General features: G+C 32.8%; 1 protein-coding gene across 2 annotated transcripts in view; it reads left to right on the top strand.

Moving 5' to 3' along the window:
* The window catches only part of ankfn1a (ankyrin repeat and fibronectin type III domain containing 1a), a 196,629-nt gene that overhangs the window by 128,119 nt on the left and 45,750 nt on the right, over positions 1-22,760 (top strand). For both annotated transcript variants that reach the window (NM_001442680.1, XM_087274532.1), the window contains 5 exon segments: positions 1,941-2,135; positions 8,227-8,340; positions 9,341-9,438; positions 12,841-12,931; positions 14,824-14,931. In NM_001442680.1, coding sequence (NP_001429609.1) covers positions 1,941-2,135; positions 8,227-8,340; positions 9,341-9,438; positions 12,841-12,931; positions 14,824-14,931 — 606 coding nt within the window.

The raw sequence follows: 22,760 nt of genomic DNA on the forward strand, positions 1-22,760 counted from the left end.
AGAACTAACATGAACTAATGATATTTAACTTAAATAGCTTTAGGTAACCTTAACAAAGATATAATAAAAGTTTGACTAATTGTTTGTTCATGTTAGTAAATACCTTAACTAACATAAACTAATGTATGGAACAAAATCAATGCCAAAAAGTATTAATATAAAAAGCTTGTTGAATAGTACTACAGTAACAGAAAAAATTATACATTGAATTAACAACTGCTTGCATTTTAATGACTTGAATTGTCAAGTGTGTAATTTTAGGTCCTGAAACTTAACATAGCTGTTTATTTAAGCTCTGAATATTTCAATTCAAAATACAATTTCATATTTAAATTCAATATGTTCAATATAGTTTGTTAGTGTGGTGTGTTTGTAGTTCTCCAGCGATATGCAGCCGCTAAATCGCTGGTGATCACAACAGTAATCCATCATTTGTTGTTTGGTACTACATTGATTAAACAGTTTTGTTGCTTTTCATTCAAACCTTTGTAACACCTACTGTACATATAATCCTTAATGGAGCTCAACCAATCAGAAACCGCTGTTACCATGGATGTAAAAGTCATGCAGTGAATGCTCTTGAAATTTAAGTTTATTGTAAAATATATTTTTTTACGGTTGACTAACAGGAATATTTCACCCAAAATTATAAATTACTCATTATATTCTGATCCAGGTTCCAAAACATTAGTAGGTTGTTGTTGTTGTTGTTGTTTTAGTTGAACATAAAAAAGAAAAAAGAAAAAAAAATTAGAAGAATTGGAATATACTATAATATCAATGGCTACTCATTTCTAAGATTATTACAATTATCTTTTTGTTCAACAAAGGCACATTATATTCACATTATATCCATAGTATGTTTCAGTGTAGTTGTTGTGTTCCATTGTGTTCATCCCAAAGCTTCATGAAATAAAAGGCATTATTTGTACATAGGAATCTTTCACCTGTTTCAAATATATCAATGTGTGCAATGCTGTGATTCGTGTTGATGCTGGTTGGTTTTGTTCTGTTCAAGGCTTACAACTCAACTCTTTAATAAAGATTTTTTTTTTCTGACCATGGGAGGAAATGAATAGAACCAAGGCCACTGATAAAGGTAGACAACCAATGTGTTGTGCACGAATCTGTTATTAATTTTCATTTCAAAGTACAGTCTTTTCACTTTCTATGATATATAGGTCTGAAAAAAGACATTGTGACTTTGTGCCTCACATTTAAACTCTGATTCAGACTGAATTAAATTCTTAGAAACAGACCAGGCGATCAAAATGAACACAATCAAAGTCGATATCTGTATTAATATGTATTTCTTTTAAGTTAAAAGCAGAGTTTTGCTCAAGAATAAAAGTTGCAGAACCCAGACACGTAATTAATTTAAACTACACTTTTGCTGTCAGAACAAATGTCAACCAGACAGATATATCACAACAAATATCATGTGAACATATCAATGATGTTTATAGAACTTGTAATGAATTAACTTAAAATCTTTTAGATTCAACTACAAATTAACTAATTACTTTTAGCAGACCAAGAATGACCCCCGAGAAATCTGCTGTAATATTACAGATGTGTCGAAAAATATCAAGAGAAAATATTCTGAATAAACTAAACAGTAAATTGAAAAGAGCTTTGAGCCAGAGATACTAATATCATGCTAAAATACCAAACATAGCATTATTTTCATGAGGGTTAAAAATAAAACAGAAAGCCAATTGCTTCTCTTATTTGGTTTTCACTATCTGTATTGATTATTTGTAGCACAATCTTATTATTAAAATTGATTTGTTTTGACAGAGTTCCTCAAAGTCGACCTACAATTTAAAACACAGTTCTAGCTGCTGCCAAAACTGTGGATAGATGGAAAATTACATTACATTAATTAGTCATATGTTATCACCCAGTACTAGTATAGACCACTCTGCTTTGTGTTTCAGTTGTCAGTTTGGAGAGCAGAGATGCTCACCTCTCAGCACTAGTCCAGGAAGCCCAAAGGAGAGCCAGTGAACTGTCCAACCAGGTGATGAGAGAAAGTCTCAGCCTGGAAACGTCTGACAAAGAAAAACAGCTCAAAGCTTGGGAGTGGCGATGCAAACTCTACAAGCGGATGCGCACAGGATTCGAGCATGCACGTAAGTCTATGCAGAGTCTATCTTTCACAAACAAAAAAAAAGCATTAATTGGCAAGTAATTGATGATGGACCATTGAATTATTTAGTAAATAATGCACTATACTTGCATAACTTAATAGGTAGACGGTATGGCAAAAATTCTATTTCACAGTATGGGTAAATTTATTTCAATGAGAAAATATATTTCAAAATACGACTATTTAAATAGGTAGTAAAAAATAAGGGTTATAATAAATAGACTTAAACATTGCAGAAATGAGAAAGGAATTCGCCTTTTTTTCTGACCTTGTTGTAGTAGGGATGCACAACATTGGATTTTTTGCTGATATTGTCAAACTCTAAGCTGAGCTGATGCCGATATCTTTTCTGTGTGTAATTTTAATGTTAGCTTCTCACAATCAATTACGATCAAACTTGGTATTTTTTAACCCCATTTGATGTTTTTAATGTTTAGATAAAACGAACTAAACACTTTTGTTTAGTTAGTGTAACACAGTGGTGGGACTTGAATTAATTTCTTATTGAGCAGGAATTAGGACCCAGTGGGAGGCTACTTAGGAGTGATATTGTAAAGAAAATGGATTAATAGAACAGACACTGAATTGAGATTTGTAAAATTGGTGTCATAGTCAATAAGTCATTTAATATGTTATGATTAAATTACACATTTTATGTCATGTTATTTGTGTATTTTATTTTAATTTCCCTATTTTTTAGGGCATAATTATGTTACTGGGTGGGCATTAGGACCTGGGGGAAGCTATTAGTCAGCAGAAGCTGTAACACTTCACAAGTCAATGGCTGTATCTTAATTCCAAGATTGCTGAGAACGCACTCGTGTTCTTGTGGAGACCGTTCTTTCGAAGTTACCTCAGAACGAATTTAAGAGACCACGAGAACACGTCCTGTGAGAAATGAGATGCTGCATTTTTCCCGATGGTCATATGACCTTCGCACATTTTTTTTTAATGGAAAATTATTTAACCATTGAAGCATTCATACAACGATTTATTGTTTTTCCCTCTTTTCACTTTTCATAAAGACCTTACAAAAAAACTTTGCTCAATACAAATATAACTAATTTTAATAAGAATTTCAGCAAATAAACACCCTTAATGTGTTTAAGCCTTTATAAAGATTTTCATGGTAATGTTTACTTTCACCGTCTCATATATTTATATATATATATATATATATATATATATATATATATATATATATATATATATATATATATATATATATATATATATATATATATATATATATATATATATATACTGAACTTTAGCAATAAATCTATATAAAATGCTGCGCTTCCAACTTCTTTTAATTAGCTGCAGTGACTTCTGGACTTCTAGAGCGAATTTTGCTCTCAAGTCTGCATCGATGCGTCCTCGATATCAAGAAAACATTAGTGAACTTTCACACATCCTCCGTTCTTGCGGTTTTGACTTTTAGAAGTGAACTTTGGCAGTTAATGATGATGTTAAACTAGAACACAAGGATGCAAGAATGCTGAACAACACATATTGAGAAACAGCCAATGTTTAACTTACCAAGGGATATTGTACACAGAGTTATTCTGTACTGGCATTCACAGTTTCAAGTCTGTAATCCATGACAGTAAATCTAAAAAATCACAAAAAAAAAATCAATAAATCCCCTTAGATGGCTTGATTATCTTACTAAGTGCTCCAGTCAGTCTCATAAGCAACATCTTGTTCAGGCTCACACACAAACCGAGCACTTATTTACATGTTACGATATAAACAGAATAAACAAATATAATTAACACTTGACAATTTATACTGCAATGATAATATATACTGTCATACCACCCAACTGCACCTAAAGACATTGTTCAGATTTTTAGAGAAAAGCCTTATGTTTTGTTTTGATTCAAGTTTTTACCATTGTAAGGTATGAAACAACTGAAATCATTCAATCTGAATGTTTATCTTAAAACAAATTGCACACCTTAGAATGTTTAACAGCCAATCAGAATCAAGAATTCAACAGCCACACTGTAATTTCTACAATACAATACTGACAGAATTATTGTATTTTGTTTTATTTACAATCAGATTTGTCTAATCTGTATGCTTTTGAACTGAAAGGTCACCTGTTCCCATATCGACGCACTTTATTAGAGTGGTACGACTGTGCAAACAAACCGCTATGATTATTAGAGCGAACACAGATATTAATATCATGTTGATTGGCCTGAAATGACTCTGAGCTGCAAACACAAGTACACACACAAATACCCTCACCCTCCTATCATATTGATTACTTGTTATATCAGGCGAATTTTGTTTGGCTTGTCTTTGTAAACAACCTCGAGTGAAGGCAGGAGTGATAAATCAGTGATGCTCCGCCGCAGACACTCTCCCAAATAAGATTGCAGAGAAATACCCACAGGTATCTGTGAGAGGAGGATCTTTGGGAAACGCAAGGGCACTATTAGTTGTGGTATTTGTTTTGGGTTTATACTGTAAGCACAATATTAAAGGAGAAACAAGGAGATGAAGCAGATAAATGGAAGTAATAAGCACAGTGAACAGGCAATAGCTTGGATCTTAAAAAGACTTGCTGAATTTAATTTAAATTACTTGTTCACTGCTGAAGCTATTATGTTAGTATTTTTGTCTTGGAGTGCAATGCAAATTTGTAGACAGCCTTAAAGAAACAAAATGAGATTATCTTGTTTTCTGAGACAAAAAGCAAGATAATCTCTACCAGTGGAGTCATAAAATAAATCTAATTCGATAGAGAAACAACAAAAGTCTTTCTCTTTGTTACCACATTTGTAAAGATTTTTTTCCGTGTAAACATAAACTCAGGTTTTCATGAGTGTAGTCATTCACAATAAAAATAAAAAATAAAAAAAACATTATCCACTGGTAAATGAGTAGTTTTTCTCAGGAATTGTAATTTATTTGCTGTAGTAGTTTTAAAAAATGTGTACTTTTACTTACCATGGAGTACATTTTTAGTGCTGTATTGGTACTTTTATTTCACTATTTTCCTTTAACCTGCAGCCACTACTTTGTTTATTACTTGTCTATGGTGATTGGTTAAGGTAGAAAAATCAGTCCTGCGATTCCTGTCCAATCAAATCTCATACAGAAAGTAAATCACATCATATTGAACTACCTCTATACATGGGCGTTAGTAAGCCCATAAGTAAGTTAGTATGCAGCAAACCTTTTGGAAGCATTAAAAATGTCCATGAAGATGTCTAAAATCTTTGCATGCAATCACCCAGAGGCTTTTATAGACTGCGTGTCACTGATGAGTAAATGAAGGATGTTGACTGTATGACCACTGAGATCACCAAACAGCCTTAAACAATCACTAAATGGGACAAATGAAGAATGGAAGGAAGGACTGAATGATGAAAATGTAACCCTATTTATAGTTTAAAGTCAATGAAGGTGTTAGATCGTACAGCTAATTAATTATCAGTGTAATAGATAATTATATTATGTATGGATTATAGTTTGATATACAGTTGAAGTCAGAATTACCAGCCCCTGATTTATTAGCCGCCCTGTTTATTTGTTGTTCCCTAATTTCTGTTTAACAGAGTTTTAAAAACTGATTAATTTCATCTTTGTCATGATGACAATAAATTATTTATTTATTTATTTTTTATAGATATTTCTCAAGATAGTGTTATTCAGCTTAAAGGGCAATTTAAATTAGATGCAGACACAAATGCTATATGCTTGACTTATAAGCACACATATAATGTACTTAATGATTGTATTATTATACTTTGTTAATTATGATTTATTTCATTTCCAAATTAAGTATTAAATCATTTACAAACCAGTCATTTGAGAACAGTTGCTGCTTTTTAAGATTATTCAAAATGTGTAAGTCAATTATTAATAAGCTGTTCAGATCAACACTTATTTATATATATATATTATTATTATTATTCAGGTATATAATAGTTCATTTTTATGTTGATAAATGCCTTATTAGCTTAACTTTCAGTTTTGTGGCCTAATCTAAAGTGAGGACTATTTATGCTTTATAAATGCCTAATAAATGACAATTAAAGGCTCAGTTATATTCTAAACAGGAATACAAATAAAATAAATGACTTAATTCATTTTTATAGATACACAATATAGAAGATGCATAGAGTATACACCAATGAAAGCATAGTAAATGAAATATAAATCTTTGCAATTTTAACGAAAATAAAATTACTGTGCAGTTTAAACATCGCTAACATAACATTCAACAGATTTGTTGTATCATAATATATTGTTAAATCATTATATGGTTGTTGTTTTATCCAATTGTATGTTATATTTTGACACTCCTGTTATTCAGCAATGTTTAAACTTTACAGTAATTTTACATTTTAGATAAGATTGCAAAGATGTGTTCTTCATTTGATGCTACGTCATTTAGTAGGGATTTATAAAGCATAACTAGTCCTCAATTCAAGGAAACAAAACTGGATAAAGTTGAGTTAATAAAGCATTTATTAACATACAAATTAAATATTAGTATATGCCTGAATGGTAAAATATTAATGTTGATTGGAATAGATTATTAATCCTTTACTAACTCATTCTGAATGATCGTTAAAAAAAACAACGTCCTAATACAAATGATTTATTCAATATAAAAGTATAACATTTTAAATGTGCTTAAGTCGAGAATATACTGTGTGTGTGTGTGTGTGTATGTATGTTTATATATATATATATATATATATATATATATATATATATATATATATATATATATATATATACATACAGATACATATATATAGCATTTGTATTTGCAGTTATAAACTGCTTACTAACATCTATTAATGTAGAGTTAATGTAGAGTTAAACAAATAATGAATTCACTATTTGCCAACGCTTAATAAATGATTCATAGTGTATAGTTACTATAATGTGTTACCAAATATAGCTTAGGTGAGCTAATAATTTTGACCCTAAAATGACTCTTTAGGAATTAAAAACTGCTTTTATTTTAGCCGAAATAAAACAAATAAGACTTTCTCCAGAAGAAAAACTAATACTGTGAAAATTTCCTTGCTCTGTTAATGTCATGATCATCAGTGATCTAACCCGTATGGATTGCTGGAAAACATTCACATGGACTACAATCCTTCCTCCATACAGACTACAAGTCCTGTCATGCACCACCACACACACACCTGTTCCAGGCCTCTTTTAATTAGACATACAGCTGATGCTGCTCATGTACTGATTACACACACATACAGCTCACTTTGACACTCTCATTGCGGAGTTTTATTAGGTTAGCAGCCTGTAACATTACAAAGCGTTTGCTGGTATAGTTTTCACATGTTCTGACCCTTGCTTTGTTTAATCGTTTACCATCTGCCGCCTGTACTGACCATCTTCCAGTTACTTGACAATGCCTCCAGATTGAGTTATTTGTACCCGTTTGCACGATTCTTACTAAAACCTGCATAAGGATTCTCACTCCGTTGTCACTTATCTCCCTTGTGTTTACAGATAAACAAAAATCATTTGCGAAGTATTTAAAAAAGAAAAAAATCATAGGGGGGCTAATAATTCTGACACTTCAACTGTATGTCCAGTGGCTGATGCATTGGACAATATATGGCTTTTTATTTTTTTGAGAAGAATATATTTTCTGAACATTTGTGCATTCAACTTAAAAAAAATAACCAGAGTTTTGGATTCAACTTAAACTCCAAGACGGCTCCAATTACACTGACAGCAGGTCAACAGACAAGCACTAAGCAGATATTACATTGTACTCAGAAGGACAATAGGATGTCTATTTAAAGGCGTGTAAGCAATTTCAACCTTTATTTTTATTGACTGTGAAAATAATTGATCAGGAAACAGCTCAGCTACTTTTGTGTACATAATCAGCCTGCAGTTTGGTTCAGAGATGTTCAAAACATGTTCGGGTAGAATCAATCTGCAAATGGCTCTCTTATTGTGGGTTTTGCATGTTAAATCTTTATAGGAATATATTATACAAAAGCACAATGTAGAGCTCTATTATTTCCTAGTGGGATACAATGTGATTCGTGAACCATGTCTTTCAGGGCCGCCGGAGGCTCCATTGATGGTGCGTCTGAGTGTGACCGGCAGCACGACTCTCACTGTTAGCTTTCAGGAACCTGCCAGCATGAATTCAGCTGTGGTGACCAAATACAAAGGTCAGTGAAGACTTAATGTGTGTTAGTCTGTATCATGTATGCCACATTTCCTCTAGGAATGGGCTTTTTGTACTACATTTTATAAAAGAAGAAAAAAAACACCTTTCCACTGCAACAATTTAATTTTAATTTTAATTTAATTTTTTAAAAATATTTACTTATTTTGTTTTATATATATATATATATATATATATATATATATATATATATATATATATATATATATAGATCTTTTTTGTTTTTGTTTTTTTTAATTCATTTTTATTTATTTTATTTTTTATTTATTTTATTTTATGTATTTCTTTAATTTAATTTAATAAAATTTAATTTCTATTTATTTTTTATTTTATTCTTTTTTGTTAATTTTTATTTTATTATTATTTTTAAATTTGTATTTATTTTTAATTTAATTTATTTTATTTTATACTAAAGTTAAATATTTAAAAAAATGCATGTATTAATTTAAATACATTTAATTTACATAACTTACATCATTTAAATATCATTAATTCCTGAAAATGATCTAAGTTACATTTTAAGTGATTAGTATGGAGTAACGCATTAGGGAACGCATTAGTCATCATTAAAAGAAAATTATGTCTTCTATGATAACAAATGACTGTCATTTTCTTTAAAATAATGATTATAATTTTATTTGAAATTTCAAAAAACAAATCATACCTTAAATCATACCTTAGTGATGTAAAATAAATCACATTATTATTATACTCAAACTTTCACCCAATAAATCCAGTAAATTCAAAGAAACTGATTTTTCAAGAAATCTGTGTAATTTTAAAACAAACTTCACTCAATGTTTTTAATGGAAATCTTGCTGTTCAAAATATAAAGTTGTAGTTTTAATTCTATTTGATTACAGTCATCATGACATTTCTTTGACATCTTGTTGTGTTCTACCCTATGGTGTCTTCAGATTCCACTCATTTATTAATGTTCTGTGCCATTAATCCTGTATAATATGTGATGACGTATATTGCAGTTGAATGGAGCTGTCTGAAGGACTTCTCTTTGTTAGCCGGAGAACTGATCCTTGAGAATCTGCAGTCCCTCAAATGCACAATTACAGGCCTCACCATGGTAAGATAAAAGCACATTGAACCACAGATACTATATGCTTCCAGTGACTCTAAGTTTTTAGCAATAAATGAATAATGTTAGCTGCTTTTCCACTATTGGTCTCTTAGAACTCTTTGAAACGTAATACAAATGTGTCAGTCATTGCCTTGGTAACATAAGTGTAATACCAAAAGCGCTATGTATGATGATCAGATATTTCTGTATTTGGGAGTTCTTTTCATTTAGGGCCCCGTTTACACTAATACGTTTTAGTTTTAAATGCATGAATTTTGCTACGATTAGGCCTTCCGTCCACACTAGCCCGGAGTTTTTGAGTGCCGAAAACGGAGCCTTTTGAAATCGCTGATGAGGCTGTTTTCTTTTCAAAACGCTGCTGCTCTGTTTCAGTGTGGATGGGGGAAAGCAAAAACATCTGAAAATGGATTGGGGCTTTTTCTCAATATTAAGTGCACAAAGTTCATTCCTGCATCCTTTAAAACTTCACAAGTTTGATATGGAAAACAAACTCCAGAGGACACGTCGGGTAAACCTTCAAAGGGAACAGTGTACAATATTATGTCTTTCACATTACCCTGGCTATCTTAACAATAAAATGAAAACATGATACAAGGAACTGCCTATTTTCATTTTGGTTTTAACAACTTAGCCAAAAATGTTGATGCATCAAGTAACTATATATTTATATGACCGTCATCTTCACTGTATGCATGTTTATAACAAAACGGAACATAGCTGCTTTTGCTGAATATTAGTTTTAATATTTAATAATGGCCATTGTAAAAGTATAACGTACAATAGGTTTTTACATTATTGGAAATAAAGGCAACTAATCATTCAAATGTACAGATTCAGTGTACGTGGTTACATAAATTAATATATTAACTTATCTTTGCACTCAGCCAAAACACGTTACCTGAGAACAAGTAATTGATTCAAAATACAGAAGAGTTGTTAGATAAAGACAAAATGAATTAATATCACATTTAACAACTATAGTGAGATGAGATTTAGTGGTAGATCCTTGATGAACTTTCAAGCGTGCGCTGCTCTTACCTGGGGTTTTGTGCTCAAAGCACTCGCTGACTTCCTGGAGCTCAAATGTGAGCATAAGCTGCAGCGCATAACAGAATTTGTGTGTGATCACGTGATGTTCATTGTCAGCGCTGTAGTGTGGACAGAAATCTTTTCAGAAACACTAGGTGAAACACCGGTGTGGACGTGGATCATTTATGTTTTAAAACACTGTTTTAAAATTAAAACGTATTGGTGTAAATGGGGCCTTACTTTGTTGAATAATAAGAAATACATATATGCTTGGAGCTATGAAGAAACTAGCAGCCAGGCAACAGAGAAGTGATGTTATGCAGTCAAGGTTGGTTCAGCACAGTCGTCTAACCTTGGATTTTCAGGTTGAGAACTGTTTAAAGACAACTAAAACCTTGCCTAACTGTTCTTAGAACTGTTTGGCACAATAGTGGAAAAACAGCTTTATTTTAATCACTGTGGATGAACTTGAAAAAAAGGTGCATTGAAATATAGAAAAAAAATAACCAGATTCCAGGGGGCTTATAAGTTGCTTTTATTTCAGTATGTTGATGTACTTCCAACTGAAACTGAATTTTGAGTAGGGGCGAGGCTTTCTCTTTCTGCATCATTCCCTTTTAGCAAACTAAAGGTAAGAGGGGTGTGGTTAAGATATTTGTGGCTGAAACCATTAGGGATAAGGATTGATACTCCAAACAAAAAAAGTTTGATCAGGCCCATAGCCAGCCTGGTGAAAGAAGGGGTTCGTTTTTCTCAAAAAGTTTACCTTTTTGCAGTTATTCACCTCATTTTCTATTTAATTACGAGATTTAAATAGTGCTTTTCACTGACATTTTGAGCACTATTTTTAGCTGGATTAGCTTGTCGGATGGTCATCATAACTGCACTTTTTGATGTACCAAAAATATTTCATAAAGAACAATAAATAAATAAAAATCTTTTATACAAGTTTATTACGTTATATGTTATTAGAAAACAGGAATCTTACAGTAAAAAAAATAGCACTGTCCGTCATCTATAAGTTCATTGTCACTTCACTTGTATCAGATTGTATGATTTCATGCACAGCTGGATGTTCGACTGTATATGTTTGCATTGGACAAAACTGATTAGCTAAAGTCACACCGAAATGACAGCAAACAGAGGATTCCGCTTGTTCCTAAAGCCTTTTTTGATGGGTTATTTTCACAATTTATCATACGGTAGCGAAATAGGACTACCTAGTCAAAATAGGACAAATAAGCTCATGTATAGAACTATATCTTTGTCAGTAAAAACCACCTGAACCTGACTACGTGCTTGTTGATTAAAGATTACAGAAACAAACTATTTTAATGGATAAGCTTTTATGAATTCATTGTTCACCTTCAAATTAACAGTATGTGCTAGCAAAATAAACATTGTAAATTTTGATTTCACACAAACTTTAAAAAGTACTTACTTTTGAGTATTTTCTTTTAGATAAATATGATGATAAAGGTCAAACTTAATTCACAGTGCCATTGTAAAATGTGATGTGCACTTTTTTTTGTTTTATACTATAAATGAATAGTTCCATAATATACACTCTCCAGCCACTTTATTAGGTGCACTGTAAAAAGTGATTAGTTGAAAAAGTGAGTAAAATTGTAGCCTTCAAAGTATTAAGTAAATGAACTATGTGCAAAATTCTAAAAATTAAGTTAAAAGAACTTAGCTCTAAGTTACAACTAAAATTCTTAAAAAATTTGCTAGAAAACTAAATCGCTAATAACTAACAAATCAATTATTTTTAAGGCAATGGGTTTACTTACTTTTTAAAGTATTTGCTTTTTACTGTGTGCATTTATTTATCTGCTTTTTAATGCAAATATTTAGTCAGCCAAAGCTATTTAAAGAGACAATTTACCTAAAAATAAACTTTTACTCACAATCTACTCATTCTCAACCTCTCTGAGTTCCTTTATTCTGTTAAACCTAAAATAAGACATTTTGAAGAGTGGGTAACACTTTAGATTAGGCCACAATTCATGCTATTAACTACTAGTGCGTTTACTACCGATTAAATATTAATCGGAAGATAGTAGCAGTTTAATAATTACTTTTAAAGTATGATCTTATCCCTAATCCTACCCAAAACCTAACCCCAACTTCTACCTTATTATAGTGAGCTATACTAAAGTGTTACAGAAGAATGTTGGAAAGCAGCAGCCATTAAATTCCATAGTTTTCATTTCCATAGGCTTTTAATGTGGCATGTTTGTGCAAGATGCGCCGGTTTGAGTATTTCAGAAATGAATGATCTACTGGTTTTATCTAGCTGTTGATATTGTGTAGAAAAACAGAACATTTAAAAAATATATGTCTTGTTTTTTACAGGGTAGGCAGTACTATGTTCAAGTCTCTGCTTACAATATGAAGGGTTGGGGTCCAGCACAACTTTCTCAGCCTCCTTCAGCTGTTCCCTCCAGTAAGTTCTGCAAATCAGCTATGGTCGCCAAGAATTACACTAAAGGATCATTTCTAAAAATAAAAAAGCTTACTATTGCTGACTAGAATCCTTGTTTAACCTCTAGCTCTCTAACCACTGAGCATTGCGTCAGCATCATTTTGTGCTTGTCCATTTAATTCAAATATGCTGGTTAAAAGAAAAGAAAATTGTCTTGATTGTAGGCAACATCCTTGGATGCAGGCGCTATTATTTAACCATCACGACTTACGTTCACCCCGCCACCTTTCATGCTTTCTGAATCTGGCCTTGAGTTTCTTTCAAATAAGCACTGCAAAGAAAAAACTGGCTTTGTGACCAGAGGTGACAGGATTGACGTCAGTAACCAAACAAGAACAAGATATCTGCAGTTTTTCCACTACAGATTCAGAGAAATGTCTTGGTGAAATTAACGACCAATCCCAATTCTATTAATGAACCCAAAATTTACCCCTAAGAATTGGGACAGCACTACACCACCTGTACACGTCATCATTTGTCCTCACGATCTCCTGCTTCATGTGAGATCAGACGATTGCGACTGTTGTAGTTATTCCAGTTGTGTGATTTATTGGTATTTATCTTCAGGAAATTACTGAAGGCATATAGTTATCATAACGATATAATGTGGCAATAAGTTCATAACTGTACTGTGCATTTACACAGTGGCCATATTCATCAATGTAAACACACCAAAAACAACATTAACATTACAGCAGACACTGTAAAAAAGTTAATTCCCTGCCACTAGACATTACTGACAGGGTATTCGGGTGTCAGAATGTTGTGGGACTGCTGTACAGGAGTTATTAATAGTGACTATAGGTCGCGTATTTTTTTCAATTGTGGTCCTAAAAAATCTTCGCTATTCACCCCTTCCCCTTAGCCCTATGCCTTCAAGCTAAAGAGAATTGGGACACCTCTACCCCATGGCATCCACGCGCAAAACAAGGGGTAGGGGTAAGGGGAAGGGCTAAGGGATAGAATAGGGATTGGGCCATAGAAATTAAATTGTTTATTATAAAGAAGATTATATATATATATACATATATATATATATATATATATATATATATCTTAAGTAATGTTTAACAGAGCAAGGAAATTTTTCAATGTATTTCCTTATATTTTTAGAAGGTCTTATTTATTGTAGTTTGCCTGAAATAAAATGCACAATGAATGAATGAATGTTAAGGTTACTTATTTGCTTACATAAGAAAGGTTTTATTTGTTTTTATATTTGCTACAGATCAGACCATCTTTGTCTAATGACTTCTCTAATTAAGCTAAGTTTCCCGGTTAACCTTATTAACCTAATCAAGCCTTTGACTTGCTATTTAACCTGAAAGCTAGTATCTTGCAAAATAAATGGGTTATTCAATGAAATACTGATTTCTGATCAGTTTTAAACATTGGTATTGTGTGGTTTCATAATGAATATAAACATGTCAAAAAACATGAGACCTTTTTTATTTCTTGCCAAAAAAAAGTTTTAAATTAAGTTGTTATAAATAATTGAAACTTTTTTATTTAAAAAAATATATTTCTTTTTAAAACATAACTGTAAATCTTAAATATAATGTTTTCTAAAAGTTGAGTTGTATAAAAATATTCTAACTGTATGCATATAATTAATTTTAATATATCCACACTTGAGTACTGCAAGTGTCCCACAATTTTTAGGGGGATGACTTTAGTCAAATTTATTTCTAAATACTCATGAATTCCATAGTTTTTTAAATGCCTGTATTTTAATGTGCATATAATGAGCAGACGTTTACTTTTATTAAAAATCCATAGTTATATTTTATAGCCATCTTTCTTTCTGCGTGAGCATACCTTAAGCTGAAGTGTTTTTTTTTTTTTTTTGTCAGACTGGAAGGACTGTGATGGGAGAGAAAGCAGGAGGAGAGGTCACATCGAGGCCATGGAGAGGCTCTTACAGCAGGTTCGAGCCACACACCAGCACTACTGCTGTGGAGGTACACACACACACACACACACACACACTTTTTTAACATACATCAATGCACAAACACTGATGAAGCAAATTCTGTCATTCACATTCTCTCTCTTATTTTGATGGCTTAACTTGTATAATAGTATACTCAGAAAAGTATGTTTTACCAGAGATTTGGCATGATTTACAAAGAATCAAAATGACAATAAAGATAGCGGAGAATCTTAGAAAGCATAAAAAAGAATTATTTTGAGTTCAGTTTTAAAGCATAAACATAACCTTATATGATGTCAGTGTAAGATTGTAGAGGTAAGAGTCATTACATTTTGTTTTTTGTTTTTCTGTGGTTTTGTAAGACAGAGTTTCAATAATTTTATTCAGCAAAGATACATTAAATGGATGAAAGTGACAAAACATTTGTAAAAAAAAAAAAAAAAAAAAAAATATATATATATATATATATATATATATATATATATATATATATATATATATATTTAAAGCAGTTTTTAAAATCATGTGTTCATCAGACAATCCTGTTTTTTTTTTAAAGCAGGTAAAAAAACAGGTTTACAGCACTGATAACACAGGGTTCATCAGCGCTTATCAATTTTTGAAAATTTATGTGATTATAATTATGTTTCCATCCACTTATTTTTATGCACATTTTGGAATATCCCATAAAGATAATAGTCATTTTAAAATCCCTCAGCCAAAGTCCATCATGAAAGTGGTTTGGTTATTATTATTGTGTTGTGTGTTGTTTTCATCTTCTGTGGTGAAAGTCATTATTATATCAGAAAAAAGGCTCTTAATGGTTTCTTCTATTGCATTAAATGAAATATTTCTTTTTGATATTTGATGCCAGTTTATCAGGAACGGAGAATTTTCTCCATGTTCCATTAGATGGAAAGTGTCTTTCGTTGATGTTTTATGGAAAATTCTAATACAACTGAAGTAATGTTGCTGAATATTCAGCTTTGAATCACAGGTATATAATTGAAATTGTAATAACATTCCACAAAATTGCTATTTTATATTAGTTTTTAATTAGAAAACATTGCCATGTTGTTGTGCACTTTATCAAAAACATTATAAAACCTTTTAAGACACTAAACTTTTGAGCAATAGTTTGTTTCATACCTTTTTCACTTTTATGTGCTTAGATTGACGAAACAGTACACAGAATGGTCAACATCCACATTTGTCATAAAGTGACATATTTATGATCCCCGATATCAAACGAGTCCTCCTGCCTGCCTTCAGAGCAGAATAAATGCTGGAGGGAGGCACCATAATAGCGGAGGTGTATTTAATCATATTTGAAAGTTTCTTTAATATCTCTGCTCCCCCGTGTAAGTCCTAAAACCTATTATAGAATGGTTCAAAACACTGAAAATCTCATCTGTGCTGCGTTGCGCTCAGTGGTGCAGGAACAGGTTGTAGACTAGATTATTTCTAAGTGATTCTACATGGACTAGTCATGTTCCTTTGCCATTCTACTTTACATTAATTGACATCTTGCATGACTTACTGTATGTACATAGTCATGTTGATGAGTGTTGTGTACACCATGGTTTTATATATATATATATATATATATATATATATATATATATATATATATATATATATATATATATATATATAGTGGCTTGGACACAATTAAGGCCCCGTTCGCACCGGGTTGCTTTTTGCTTGCGTTTTTCAATTTAACGTCCACAAACCGGGATTGAAGCGTCTTTTTTTATAAATGCACTGACATGCAGCTGTGGTGATAAAGTAAAGATGGTAAAATCATTGTAATTTCTTTACAAACATGCACTGTTTTAAAAAACATTTTAAAGCGAGCTGAACAGATCTTTTAATTAATTGCACTGATTGGTTGTTTTTGCAAAGATGCATATATCTAGCTAAAGTGGGCTGTTAATGCCCTTGAATCTGAACTGAGATTTTAAATTTGAGTTTGACCAGACAACTTCATCATCATCGTCTTAGTTATTTTGCTCAGCCAGTGCTCTTTTATTTGCTGTCTTTATTAGATTTAGTCTTCCATCATCCATCTCTCACAGTGCTCTCGCTCATTCACCTCATCTCTGCATTTCTCTCTCTTCCAACCATCTGCCCGCTCACCAGAAATCCCTCCCTACCTCCCTCCCTCCCATCATCTTCTCGTCTTATAAGTCTGCACTTCTTCCAGTAGATTAACCTCATATTAAAGTGATGAAATGAAGCATGCTCAAAGTGTTTTGACTCAAGTATGGCTGTCCAGAGCAGTATGAATACGCTCTCTCAGCATTTCTGCCGCCTGCCCTCCTACACTCTTCACACGAGGAATTAGCCAGGGTAAATAAAGAATGTTTTAATACATTTATCCATTTTAGATTTTAACATCGATGTGTCAAACATGTCGTCTGTACAGTGCAACACTGTAAATCACATGGCACGAGCACAAGACCTTTAAAGGGGAATATTATGCCCCTTTTCATACGATTTTCAATAAATCTTTGAGTATGAGCTCTAAATATCTCACAGAACATTTATTATAGCTTGTCAAATTCGCCCTGATTTGAGTGTGAGCAAAAACATGCTGTTTTTGTGCACGTCGCTTTCAATGCAAATTAACTGCTGTTTTCCAGAAGAGGACGGAGCCTTTAAAGCTGTTCTGTTGCTCCAGAAACAACAAAACAAGCAAAAATCATGCTGGAAAATTTTCAGAAATTATAACTAATTTGACCTCTTAAGGCCCAAGGTGTTTTTTTGTTGTTGTTTTTTTTTACATGCATTTTTTATTTCTCTTTGCTATTGGGGCTTATTGGAACTTAATTAGAATAAAACCTAAGTATCATCTTTTAATTCGATGTAATTTTATACAAAAATGATGTCCATATATGTCAGAAATGTCAAAACTCTGTCCTGGAGGGTCGGTGTCCTGCAAAGTTTAGTTCCAACCCCAATCAGACACAGCTGGCCTAGCTAATCAAGCTCCTGCTAGGCAGTCTAGAAACATCCTTGCAGGTGTGTTGAAGCAAGTTGGAGCTAAAATCTGCAGGACACCGGCCCTCCAGGACAGAGTTTGGAGACCCCTTATATATGTGGACTTAAGATCCGAATTTACATAAAACACTTTTCCTAACTGTTTTTTAATGCATAAATAAAAAGAAGAAGAGGTTACAAGATTTCAGAACAATGTGTGGATAAACGTATGTAGATGTTGTTAAGTAGTAATGATTCAACTCATTGACTAGCTTGTTACTGCTCTTTTTTGATGTGCTGGCCTTTGCAAAAAAACATTACATTATAAGTACATTTCACTATTAGCATTACACTTCAATCATCTTTAGTGAAATTGTAAAAAAGTCAGTCATCTGACTATACATTGCTTATTAATGCGCATTTAGAAATTACACTGATGATGAATGTAATCTCAGTTTTGCCAGATACAGATAAATTTTTCCAGCCCAATGCGGTCCAAAAGCTGCCCAAACACACAAAAAATGGCCTAAATATTAGATTAATATTTAATTTTAGTTTATTTAAATCGAAATTAACCTGTAACTTTCATATTTTTTAATAATACAGCAACCAACACCAGCAGTCGCAGAACCACAACATAACCAGATCACATCAGAACACTGCTCTCCTCTCACACACACACTGCACTTATTGTTTACACTACCTATTGAGTATGTTTGACTTTCGAAATGTGGTATAAATTCGTCTCATTTGGCGTTTTGAACATAAATGGTTCTGCTTGTCAGTCAGGCAACACTTCTATGTTTGTTCTTGCTGTCAACTTCAGAAAAAAAAATGATCGATAAAAGTGTCATGATAAATTGCTGTGAGTTTAACTGCAAGCGAAGGTGAATCAGATTTTAATACAACTTTCCTTCACCATCTCTTACGGCTAGGCTCATGCGGTTTGCTCTATCCACTGGTCACTACTAACTGAATGGAGTAGGAGTACATACACAGTTATGTTTTGTTAAATAAGTTGCACATAAAATTTACGTTTCAAAAACGGCCAAATTTTGTCGACCTGCCATTTTTTACCCGCACAATCAAAGTTCGAAACCGCCCAATCTGGCAACACTGTCTGTGAATACATTTAGAGAAGGTGATAACCTGAGCCATACTGCATGTAAGCGAACACATTCAGAATGTAATTTGTAAACATTCTGAATATATGAAGTAACATACTATACTTGTTTTGTATTTGAAATTAAAGCATTTGAAGCAGTCTGAGATAACATATATTGGCCAAATTCTTTGGTAAATTTCCTTCAAAAGTGAAATTCAACTACTATGTTTGGTGGTACATTCTACAACAGATTATTTGTATTGTGTTCTTAATGCGCAGTTGATATAAAACCCAGCTACTTCTGCAAGTAGGCAGAGAATCTGTGCTAGGAGTATAAATGTGCAGATTAAAGGGATAGGTCATCCAGAAATTTAAATGCTCTTAAAAAGGTCACTTTCTCTCATGTGGAACTAAACCTTTATGTATTTCCGTCTTCTGTTGAACACAAAAGAGGATATTTTAAAGAATGCTGGTTGTTAGGATGCATCGACTTCTATTGCAAGGGGAAAAAAATACTATGGAGTCAATGACGTTTATATTTTTTTTAATATCTGGCAACCAGCATTTCAAAATATCTAGAAACCAAAATATCTTTTTCAAAGTTTCACTAGTATTTATCTCATTTTGTGTTTAACAGAAAGAAACTCAAATAGGTCTTGAACAAGTAATCAGTGAGTCAATAATGACATGATTTTTATTTTTGGGTGAACTGTCTCTTTAAGGGGCAGTAATATATTATTTTGCATCACTAGTGATGCAAAATCTGAACTGTGCATTTTTTACATGTTTGCTGATAGAGGCTTACAGTATCAAAACAAAGTTTCTAGGTTGTCCTTTTCTCACATTTTCTAGACTGTTGCACTGCAGACTTTTTTTTACTTACAAAAAGTCAGATATTCATGATATGTCCTATTTAAAGCGAGGTGGGCTGGGCGTATTGAGAAGAGTAGACAGTCTGCTTTGGCTTCTCTCCCACTCTGTAAGCCAGAGGCCAGTCGGCATGGTATAGAAGAACGCTGTTCCTGGTGCTGACAGTCCTGCGCTGCTCACAAACAGCAGCTTCATTAGGCAGCTATGCAGTCGGCCACAAGCGGGAGGGGGTGAGCAAAAAAACAGCATCACTCGTCTGTTTAGAAGTCAACACTAATGATGTAAGAGCGATGGCTGCCAGCGTCTCTGATGAATTTATTCAAGGCAATTGATTCTTTGAGGAAAACACTGTATGGGAGATTTTATTAAAATGGAAAGCTGAAAAGCAATGTTTTTTTTCTGCACGTAAACTGTGCATCTGTCTTTGTTTGATTTAATTTAGAGTGACTGTGTGTACATTGGCTAAGAAAAAAATTGGTTTGTTTTCAGCAGAAATGTCCAAACATTCTTAAAACCACATTCATCAAATTGAAGATTAGATAATAAGAGATAATAACAGAATGTATTGTTAGTGCATCTTTAAATTAGTTATTGGATTTTTTTGCTTGTTGTTTTTTGGACTCCTGTATCCTGAGATATTAAATTTGATATTAAGAATGTGTTGTCTGATAATTCTGGGTTTGGAGACAGTTAACTTAAAATACTCTCCACTCTGTCTTCATTTGTTTGTTCCTATTTATTTTTAAACCCTAGATTTTTGTAGGAATGTAACAGTTTGGCAATTTAAACCTGCCTAATGAGTTACCCTCAAATTATCATAGATTATCCCCACATTTTAGCCATTTAGTTAAAATTTTGAGTGTAAATTTGGACAGTAGTTTAAAATTTAATAAACAGGTTAATTCAGTGATCAAGGCCAGCTTTTTCCAGCTTTGCCTTCTTGCCAACACAAGCCATTTCTGAGCCATCGTGATCTAAAGAAAGCCGTTCATGCTTTCGTCTGCTCTCATCTGGACTATTGCAATGCACTTTGTTGGAAGTTACCAAACCTTACTTTGGTTAAATCAGTTACAACTGGTGCAAAATGCTGCTGCTGCCATGCTGATGAATAGTCGCAAATGTGAGCACATTACACATGTCCTTTACTCTCTTCACTGGCTCCCTGTTAAATTCAGGATGGATTTTAAACTAACCGAGATAATAATATAATCTCAAAGAGAATAACGGAGATAAAACACAACCCTGGGGAGCTCCAACTGAAGTACACATTTGATCTGAAATAAAACCTCTTATTGTAACATGTTGGATTCTAGTGCTAGAAAATTGTTCACCCAGGCAATTTTTTTTGTTGTATAATAAAAATTGATTTGCAAGTGTAGCAGCTAATATGCTAGAAATACAATTAAAAGCAGATGAGCAATCCAGAAAAATAATTTTTAAAAAGAAAGGTATAAACAAAGGGGTAATCGTTCATTTTTAGTGGCAGGTTCAAAACAGAGGAATACCCTCCTTTTAGAACTTTGCTTAATCACAAATGTGGTGCTGTTTAAAGCTAAACTTAAAACCTACTTATTTATACTTGCTTTTTTATTTTAGACACTTTTGGCAGCATCCTGGTTATAATAAGGTGCTATATAAATAAAAATTGATTGATTGATTGATTGATTGATTGATTGATTGATTAATTGATTACAAATGAATCACGATGAAAGAATATATCTTGTAAAATGGTAAAAATATATAATGTAGAGTTAGAATGTATACATTTAGAGTCTTGTAGAATGGAAAAAATGTGATATGAGCCTTTTTCTTTAGGCTCATCCATGTTTGATATGTGAATATGTGTACAGCACACAGGTTTCAGTGTGGGTGTTGAATAACTAGGCATGTTTTTTTTAGAAAATATAGCTTGAAACCCCAGTTAAAACATAAGTTATTTTATGTTTTTAAGCATAAATCATACATATTTCGTAATTAATTAAAGAGCCCCTATTATGCATTAAAAAAGGTCATATTTTGGTTTTGGGGGTCTCCAACAACAGGCTGATATGCATGCAAGGTCAAAAAACACTTTTATTGTCTTTTGATATGCATTTATTTTTACCTAATTATCCCAACAACTCCTATATGATTCCTTCAGCAATCCTTTTGTTCCCAAACCCCACCTGCGATGCTAATCTGTGCTGATTGGTCTGATGACCCAGGGTGTAGTGACTGGTTGACTGTGTTCAGCGCAAGACAAAGAGAAATGCCCAGCATGACTTATCAACTATTTTGAAGTAGTCAGAGTGAGGAGTATATGTGTAAACCCAATGCAGGGGTGCATTAAAGCAATGCAGTTAAACATCAGCTTATTGCACGTTTCTTAACCATAAGTAAAAACAGTGACACACATTCAGTATTAATCCACACAGCGGCAAAAGCTGAACTATTTCGAAACTTGACTGCCGCACATGTGTAGGAACAGCTGATGGTGACCATAGCAAAAGCATATGGTATTTAAATTCGTAAAAAAAGCAGCACGTGTCTTGTTTTCAACGTAGTTTTAGACGCGATATGAGAACGTAAAGAGTTAACCAAATACAATGCAAGCATAATACGCAAGCTAGAGAAAATAAAAACAAGGAGGCAACCAATTTAATCACACTTACTTTCACTTGTGAAATGGAGGAAGAAACTAATCTATGAACTGTGCACTGTGAAGTTTCTGTCAAGCTCTGACAATTTTGTACATATTTTTTCATCCTTCCTTTAACAAATGGCGGATTACTCCCCCGTTGTAAGCATGGCGATTGCTGAAGCACTTGTCAGAAATTTGATGGGAACACAGCACAAGGCTGGGGCTATACTGCTGAGGTACTTTTGCAGAAATAAAGTTCAACCACTGACTCTTCACAGCC

This window comes from Danio rerio, chromosome 12 (assembly GCF_052040795.2).
Source record: "Danio rerio strain M-AB ecotype USA chromosome 12, GRCz13ab, whole genome shotgun sequence".
Classification (NCBI taxonomy): Eukaryota; Metazoa; Chordata; class Actinopteri; order Cypriniformes; family Danionidae; genus Danio; species Danio rerio.